Here is a 9,730-nt window from a genome sequence, read left to right on the forward strand (position 1 = left end):
AAGTGTAGACTGCCCACGTAAGATACTATAATCAGAGATTTTCTGAAGAGAGAACTCAAGATAATATGCTATAATCCTGTTGCTGGAGGAAGTGGCCGGGGACAGCTCGTCTGGGTTTCTCTGCTCAGGCTGCTGCCCCCGCGACCCAATCCCCGGACAAGCGGCACATAATGGATGTATGGATGGACTGTTGCTGATCTTGAATGGGATTCTTCCCTCATCATGGTGTATTCGTGGAGTGATTCCTTTGTATTAGCAGACACTTACAAAAGTTACATCTTAGACAGAGATGCGCGCAGGCACTACCAACATACACGCCGCAATAAACGCAGACTAGCTCTACACTATTCCGATTACGATCACAAATTAATCAATTTTCATTTGTAGATAACAATTCTTGTTCGGATCAAAACGCTATTCTTATTCTAATCAGGTCAGTCCGTGTATTTCTGAAGCTAGGCTACGTCTCGAACTCAGGAGGAATTAGAGCACCGTCATCACCTGTCTCTTCACGATCTAAAACGCAGATCACTATGGTAGATGAACAAGATCACGCTTGGAGAAATTTCACAAAGATGGGAAGTGCCAACATCGAACGTTTCATATTCAGTCTGTGAAAGGCAGAATATGAAACGCTTGGTGTTGGCTCTTCAACGCAAGCGAACACATAGCTACAACTACAGCTAGCATACAGTACCTAGCTAATGCCGTAAACACAAACGACTCTTCTCGCGCATCACGACACTTCAGAAGCGGGTCGCTCCTGCCGAAGTTACATATGGGATTTTCAGTATACAGACCCCTGTTGGGAGCGAGACAGGCTTCATTCGCTTACCATTGACTTGTTTGACCTTTGTTAAACTCCTGAAGGCTATAATTTTAGGTGAAAATGCTACCTAGTGCCCCTTTAAAACAGAGCAATTAAAGGCCTACAGAAAGGTGATTTTTTTGCACAAAACTGAAATAGCAGATCGATTCCTTAAATACCATGGAATTTTTTTATGATTTTAAAATAATTTTAGGCCCCTGGATAGTCCTGATTAGGCTCAATAAACTATCACCACATTTGACTCGAATTTGGCAAACTGGAACAACAGGTGCGTGACGTCACGAGTGCCAGCTGCTGGAACAATCACCAGTAGTTCTAGTAGCGAAGCCAGCAGTTTGCCAGACCTGGACAGCTTCTTCACGGCAAATTTCGATGTGTGCCGCGGGACGTCGCTTGGAAATATAAAACGTTGGGTTCAGTGCAGTTTTTATTGCGAGTAGATGTACGAAGTGCGTGTGTTGCCCTCAGCACCAGCAGCTCACACCACCGGGGACAGAGGAAGCAGAGAGACCTGCGGTCGGACAGGAATCCACCTGGCGGAGAGCGAACACACTCTCCGCCAGGTGGAGAGTGGAAATCAGCCGGCAGAGCGATCATGTCCACGTTGGGGCTCTTGATGATCGCTCTGCTGGCTGATTTCAGGGCAACCATGTGTCCGCTCTCCGCCAGGTGGATTCCCCCTGAGTGTCCGCACCGCAGGGAGCTGAACACGGCGGGATGGCTCCGGCTGATTTCACCAGAGAGGAGGCAGGCGGACAGGGAGGCACAGACACAAGTTCCGACCGCAGGTCTCTCTGCTTCCTCTGTCCCCGCAACATTTGAAACTTTTCAGGTGAGAAAGTAGTCGTTTAGATCCCCAACGTGTTGAAAACCTGACAAAATACCGGCTGTTTACCATTTTGTTCCGACGAATTCGGCGCTACTAAAGCTAGCCGCAGTGAGCAACGCACTTCCGGTTATTTTGACAAAATAAAATACCCGTTGCCTTTTATCATAGGGAAAGCCATTACGTGCTGTTGTTTTGAAAACAGGAAGTGAACCTACCCTCGTTGTAGCTAGCTTGAAACTGCCGTTTTGACAGGAAATGACGGTATGCCGGGTTGCCGCCGTCCTGCAGCGCTTCTGTCTCGGCTTGTATGGTGTCGCGGGGCAACTGATTTGTCACTCACAAAACAAGTTAAATTGTCGCTAGATTCAGCCAGCACGGCACTTGTGACATCGCACGGAAGCCCCGCCCCCAGTCTGGAATTCCAGGAAGGTTTCCTAGCGGCAAATTCAAAATCGCAAATGTTTTGGTGTCGAGTCCAATGATCATTATTGTTCCTCTGTGTATGTATTATCATTATGTATTGGGTGTAGTGTCAGCTTTCTGTAGGCCTTTAAACATATGGTCCTTTAACTTAAGATTTACTTTGCAACGCGGCGATCAAAGAATTCTTGGGCTTCTTCCGGAGTCTCAAAAAGGTGGTTTTCTCCATCATAAGTGAGTCGGGCTGGAAAAAGCAGACGGAACGGTACTCCTCTCTGGTAAAGAACCTGTGTGACGCAGTTAAATGCCAATCTTTTCTTAGCGAGAGCAGTGCTGAGGTCTGGGTATATTCTCAGAGAAGCCCCCTTATACTTGACTTCGTGCTGCCTGGACCATCTCAAAGCGACGTCCTTCTCTCGGTACCAATGAAAACACAGGATGAAGGGCCGTGGGGGTTGTCCGGCTGCGGGCTTGGGTCCGGCTGCGCGGTGTGCACGGTCTAGCTCTGGGGGGGACGGGAATACGTTATCCCCCATGACATCTTTCAGCATTTCTGAAATAAAAGTAGTCGGGTCATGGCCATCTTCACTTCCTTCAGGCAAATTCAGGATGCGAAAGTTGGCTCGGCAAGATCGATTCTCCAGGCTTTCAATGCGATCCAGCAGGGTTGTGTTCTGGGCCTGAAGGAACTTGACGGTAGCTTCAGCTTCACAAAAATTGTCACCCATCAGTGTTTCTGCCGCAAAGAGTCGGCCCTGAAAAGAGCTGACATGTCACGCAGCCCATCCACTGAAGCTTGCAGAGGCTGAATTGTCTCCTGGATTAATGAGGCCACATCTTCCTTAAATTTGGTCCGTTGCTTAGATAACTCTGTAATCAGCTGGGACATGGAGACAGGATCTCCGCATTTACTACCGTCAGGTATCTCCGCATCGGTAGCTGTAGCCGCCATTGTTGCTAGCTTGCTAGCTACGCTGTCTGTACGTCTGGTCGAAGTTGAATGTCTCTGCGATTTGGAATTATGGCTTGCCATTCCGCGGTCGTGAGGGTTCAACAGCTACACTTATGTCTGTACGACGCCTAATATGTGAATAAAACTTTGGTTATTCAAGTTATTAGAAAAGTTGATCGGGAGCCCCTTCAACCTACGTCCTTCTACGACATTGCCAAACCGGAAGCCTCCACATAAGTCATTCCTAAGAATATGAGTATTTTGCTTTAGTTACAGTTGTCAGCTCACTGTCATTTAGATAAAAGGAAGGGAAGTGTAGTTTTTTATCCTCGTTAGTCCTGACAATCATTACAACACTCTTTTTTAAGTTGTATTTGATGTCATACCGTACACCATACTCTGAGCAGACTCTAAGCAGTCGCTGTAGACCAGCACTATAGGGAGACAGGACAACTAAGTCATCAGCATACAATAGATGATTAACAATTTTATCCCCAACCATACATCCAGTCTTGCATTCTTTTAATTTCTTGGATAGATCATCCATGTAGAGATTAAAAAGAAAAGGGGAGAGAATTCTACCTTGCCTGACACCATTGGTAACCAAGAACTGGCTAGAAGATGCTTCGCCCCATCTGACCTGCATGGTTTGGTGGGAATACCAATACTGTAGAATACGTATAAAGTATAAAGGAACCCCTCGTTCATATAATTTTAAAAACAATTTTCCATGGTTGACTCGGTCAAATGCCCTAGATGCATCTAAAAAACACATAAATATTGTGGAGTTCTTCTTCTTATATTTTGAAATAAGCTCTTTTAATGCATAGATACACATATCTGTTCCATGTTTATGTTTAAAATCAAATTTATTGTCAGTTGTTTCCACATATCATTGGAGCCTCTCCAAAAGGATCCGCTCTAGGACTTTGGATATTATGGTGGCAAGTGCATTGGGCCTATAGTTGTCTGTACTAGATGCTTTACATGTTTTATCTTTAATAACGGGTACCAATAGTACAGATAACAGAGAGTCAGGTAATATGCCATGTGCTAACAGGCCAGAGAAACACAAAGCAAGTAGCCCTGAAAGTCTGTAACTAGCATATTTCAGATGCTCAGCAGTGATTTGGTCAGGACCAATGGCTTTATTCACTGCTAGCTTCCCAATGGCATTGCACACCTCGTCTGGTCTAATAATCATACCATTATCATAACCAACATCATCCACTTTAAAAGCAGCACTTTCAACAGAGTTAAAAATTTCCCCAAAATGCTTCGCCCATAACTCAGCAATATTCCCATCCCTAGATACACCATTTACAGTGGAAGGAAGAGGCATCTTGCTGTTGTTAATAGCTTTAACTTCATTCCAGAATTCCTGGACATCATTTTGATCAATCAATCAATCAATTATACTTTATTAATCCCCGAGGGGAAATTCCAGTGATGATGGAGTTTTCTAGCCATTGAGTTTGCCCTCATCATTTGCTCATTTCTTTTTACATAGCGTACCGCATATTAGTGGCCTTCTTATGCTGAAACTCTGGGCCATGTTTTACTTTTCCAGCAGCAACCCAGTTTCTTAAGGCTTCTTTCGCCTCAGAGTGGAGATCTGCCACATATGCATTCCATCCAGGCCTGACCTTTTGTTTTTTCTTATCTTGAATAAAACGCTTACCATCAATAATCAAACAGTTCACTATATTTTTATATATATTCACTAAGTTATTCTGGTGGTCTGGCTTTTGACAGTTAGTATCACAAGAGAATACAACATGTGGGATACAAACACTGCTTAGACTATTATCAGTTAATGCATTGTATTTCCAGAAGTCACATTCAGAGAGCTTAGCCCAGTCTATCTTCTTACATGTATGTTGGCATCTAGTAGCCAGTTCTAGTAGACTGCTCAGATTCAATACCATAGAGACAGGAATGTGGTCTGATATGGTCAGATCATACAGAATCATTATTTCAGATAAACAATCATGGGCATCAGCTGTGCATATACAGTGGTCCAGCCAGGATGTTGTATGCCATGCTTCACTGATATATGTATAACTATTCTCTGGCAGCATCACTTTACTGGAGAGCACTAATTTACTGTTTTGACAAAAGAGCTGTAAATGTTGACCAAACAAAGACTGGTTGTCTGAGATGTCAGCATTCAGATCACCCATAACAAATATACTTGTACATTCATTTTCTTGAATAAAAGAGCTAATGAATACTAGTCTGTTCAGAAAATCATTTTCATTCGTGTTGCATTCATAAGGGGTGTACACATTTAAAATAATAAACTCATTTTTATCATATGTAACTGTCAGGTTCAAATACCTACAATTTCATAAAGAAGAGAGAGAGAGACGTTATAGGATTTTTTACTCATGAGGAGAGCCGATGAGGAGACAGCCTTCACAGCTTCTTCCTGATCAACTCTAAACTGCTCCACATGGCTCCTCCAATTTATTAGGAAAATGGGTGTATCCAAACAAGGAAACAAAGAAAAGAGTATCAAATTACAACACATCTCAAAAGACAGGACAGGGGGATCCAGTTTCAGGCCGCATTTCTAACAAGGAATTTACGACCTTAACACAAATGAGCAAGGCACACTTTTCTTACAACTCTTGATCAATACAAAAACAGAGTATATATGGGATCACTAACACACATGCATTTACAACTCAACAGTAACCTTGATCACTATGGCCCAGTCAACATCTAAGCATATCACACTTATCAGTGGGTCATATTTCTTTTGCCAGAATATGGCAACACCGTCAGATATTCGGCCCCGTACTAACCCCAAACTTAAATCAATTGTAGACTCCCCTGCCCCATAGAAGTCATTATGCACCGAACCAAGTTTGTTGAGGTCCTGTTTGGGCAACAGGGTTTCTTGTATGCATAGTATGTCCGCGCTGTCAAAGAGTTGGTCAATCACAATGCGTCGCGCTTTGTCACTAGCACTCTGTCCTAAGGGCAGGCCATGCGCATTGTATGACACAGTTCTCATGACAACAGTCCAGCATTGACCGCAGCAGATGCCCCGGCCTCAGACACATTATTGCTCCTTGCCACCCCGAGAGTTTTTAAGACCACAGTTTTTCGTGCTTCGTAAAAGCGGTGAACAAAGATTCCCTCTGGCCAGAGCTCCGGTTCATACATTTCCTCAACCTTTTCGCATTCCACAGTAATTTTGAATGAGTTATAACGCTTTTGAATACTGTCAATCTTTTGGCAAGTCACATCACGATGTAGCTTATGCTTCAGGTAACAAGACACTTGATCTGAATCTACATCAGGGGAAAATCTTGAAGCGAAGACACTCACCAACTTGGTTTTTACGACCCGTATATCTCCACATGCACTGGTTCCAACAATACCACTTTTCTTCTCTCTATGAGTCGTATTCAGACGTGGTTTGGGTTGAAGTTGGGCCGTTGGTCCTTCAGCCAGGTGCTGTCGTTGTCGGCCCTTCTTGACCACACTGCTAGAAGCAATTAGTCTGGGAAGTTGCTCTGCGTTCCCCTCCGCGGTGTTTACAGTAGGATCCGTGGTTACAGGCACCTGCCTCGCGATGTGCACCCCTGGGCTTACGGTCTCCCTGCCCGATAGCACAGACACACTTTTGGCAGGGGCGTCGCCTTTCTCAACAGCACTTAGCAGCTGATTTAGCCCTGTTGCTATAGCGCGGTCATCGCAGTGTCCAGTTTGTACAGACACAGCTTGCTTTAGTGATGAAATGTCCGCACTCACACGTTCCAATGTCCGCAGCATGCACGAGACATCAATACTTTTGTAAGTTACAGGAGGAAGTTCATCTAGATGATGAGACACAAAGCGAAGGATGTTTTCCCCGGCCTCATTAAGCAGTTTTAAACAGCTTTTCACGTTGTTTGCGTCTTTTTGCAGCCCCTTATGCGTAACAAGACGCTGAGATGTATGGGGGCACAGATCAAACAGTACTTTCTTCGAGGTCTGGATCCACTCGGACCCAAAATGGTTCACAGTCAACAATATAATATCGTCCTGACTGAGTGTCTTCATTTTTACCACAAGAAAGTTCAGTAGTTCGTCTTCCACCAAAGTTTTGCCGTTTGCTGTAGTTTAAATCTCTGGTTTTATCCGTGTTTTACTCAGAGTGGCGGCAGCTTTACCTGTAGTGTCCCCCATCTTAGATGTCGAACACTATATAATGCTGTGGAAGTACAAGAACTACAATGTTTGTTTTTGTTCTGGAAAAGACATAGGACACAGAGGGCAGCTCTAAAGTGGAGTTTGTGGACAAACTGCTCCATACTGAGCTGAAAATTTCTGAGGACACAGACTTGCAGATCCAACGCATGCATAAAGCCCTGGCTCGGAAACCCAACCACAACTCGCCCCCGAGATCTATAGGCAAGGCAAGTTTATTTATATAGCACATGGGTTCCCAAACTCCATCAATGTGGGCCTCCCCTCTGAAATCAGTGACCCCCCCCCCCCCCCCCCCCGCCATGAAATTAATTATTTATGTTGTTGTTGTTCAGCACTTTGTAACTTGTTTTTGAAAAGTGCTATATAAATAAAGATTATTATTATTACTATTATAATAAAAATGACAGCAAACCAGAATCCATTCTCAAGAAACACTTTATCTGGCACTTATTGATATGCACCCTCATTTCATACAAACATATGATATTGTTTCAAAACTAACCAATCACTGGTTCAAACCATTTGAACTGAATTTTAACAATAAAATGCAATAAAACAATAAAAAATTAACAATAAAACAATAAACAATAAAATTGAACAATAAAAAAAATTAAGTGCAAGATAGTTGCTATCATAAATTCAAACGTAAATCAACAAGGCCTAAAACGAGGCCTTTGGGCCCTAAACGCTGTAAACGCTGCCATAACGCATCAAAGACTGTAAGGTGCTGAAGGTCTGTAGGCTACTGCAGATCTGTCACCCAAGACAAGTACCCTGTTGGACAAAAAAAGATGAAATTAGTAGGCCATTTACTTTACCAATAGACTGCTGATTTTACGCCCATATCCCCGAACAAATATTATTCTCACCTAAGTGTGAAGGATGGTGCTGCGCCCGCTGTGCGCACAGACGATTTATGCTGAGTGGAGAGGAATAGGCGCAGGTCATCTTCCACTGCAAGCCTTGAACGGTACTTGTTCTTAATGTACGCCATGGCAGAAAATCCAGACTCACACATATAGGTGGATGAGAAGGGCGTGAGCTTCACCATAGCTTTTTCCGTGAGGGTTGGATATTCGTTCTCCACTGATAGCCAGAAGCTTCCGATGGATACGCGCGTAATCTTCTGCTGCAGCTCCCGGTCAGCAGTCAGATCAGTCAGAGCTTCCTTCTCGTGTATGGACAGTCCGTCACTTGGTGTTGGGTTGAACAAGAATGGATTTCGAATCCACTCGTGCTTTACCGTGTCTTCAGTGACGTATTCACCAAACTGCCTGCACATCCCTCGGAGGTGTTCTGAAATGACAGGCAGTATGGTGTCTAAAGGCAGATCTGCGCGCGTCATGACATCTTCTACGGTAGAAAACATCTCCAAAGACCCCTGGTCCACACGCGTAGCCCACAAATCCAGCTTATTCCTGAAAGCAGTAACACGTTCGTTTGCAACAAACACATTGCACTCCTTTCCCTGCAGAGATGCATTAAGCATGTTCATGCGGTCGAAGATGTCAGCGAGGTGGGCCAGTTTAGCCACCCAGTTCATATCTTCCATGTGCTGCAGCAGTGGGGACTTGGCATCTTCGAGGAAAAGCAGTATTTCCTCGCGCAGTTCACAGAGGCGAGTTAGGACTTTTCCCCGAGATAACCAACGGACTTCGGTGTGTAGAAGCAGCCCTCTGTAGTGAGCGCCCATTTCCTCGCACAAGATGCTGAACAGACGGCTGTTCAGCGCACGGGCTTTGATGAAGTTGACTATTAGGACAGCTTCGTTCAGGACCGTGCGTAGCTGTTCCGGCATCTTCTTGGCTGCCAGGGCCTGTCGATGTATGATACAGTGACTCCAAACAGCGGCTGGTGCCACTTGCTGTATTCTGGTTATGAGGCCACTCCGACGGCCGGTCATAGCTCTCGCCCCGTCACTGCATATGCCACAGCAGCGTGTCCAGTCAATGTCATTCTCTCTCATGAAATCGTTCATAATAGTGAACATTTCCTCACCAGTCGCACGGGCAGGTAGGGGACGGCAGAATAAAAACTCCTCTGTAATATCCAGGCATTCTCTGTAGCGTACATATACAAGCACTTGTGCACAGCTGGCCACGTCAGTGGATTCGTCGATCTGAAGCGCAAAAACTTTACTCTCCTTGATAGCATCAATCACTTGGTCCTTAACGTCCAACGCCATGTCAGAGATCCGTCGGGCAACAGTGTTGTCCGACAGCGGTATTGGGTGCAATTTAGCCGCAGCTGCCTCTCCGATCATTATGGCACACATTTCTTTGGCGAATGGCAAAGCAAATGTCTCTCCTATGCTGTGTGGCTTCCCTGCTTTGGCAATGCGCAGTGCCCCCCGATAAGATGCTTCAGTGGCCTTGGAATTCGTTGCGCTAAAATCCAGAATCATTCTCTTTTCTCCTTGTAGCATTTGAACTTTTCTTTTGAAGAACTCTGGAGGTTTTTCAACTAACTCGCGGTGCTTAGTTGTCAAGTGCCT

General features: G+C 44.7%; 1 protein-coding gene across 1 annotated transcript; it reads right to left on the minus strand.

Annotated features, from left to right (window-relative positions):
* Nucleotides 1-8,101: 8,101 nt before the first annotated feature.
* LOC142388718 (zinc finger BED domain-containing protein 5-like) lies at nucleotides 8,102-9,499 on the minus strand. The gene has a single exon (XM_075474265.1). The coding sequence runs from the start codon at nucleotides 9,497-9,499 to the stop codon at nucleotides 8,102-8,104; it is 1,398 nt and encodes a 465-aa protein (XP_075330380.1).
* Between the last annotated feature and the right edge of the window lie 231 nt (nucleotides 9,500-9,730).

The sequence above is a fragment of the Odontesthes bonariensis genome, chromosome 9 (assembly GCF_027942865.1).
Source record: "Odontesthes bonariensis isolate fOdoBon6 chromosome 9, fOdoBon6.hap1, whole genome shotgun sequence".
NCBI classification, from domain to species: domain Eukaryota; kingdom Metazoa; phylum Chordata; class Actinopteri; order Atheriniformes; family Atherinopsidae; genus Odontesthes; species Odontesthes bonariensis.

Coding starts and splice junctions, on each gene's coding strand:
- LOC142388718 (XM_075474265.1), bottom strand. CDS start 9,499: ATGATCGGAGAGGCAGCTGCGGCTAAATTGCACCCAATACCGCTGTCG.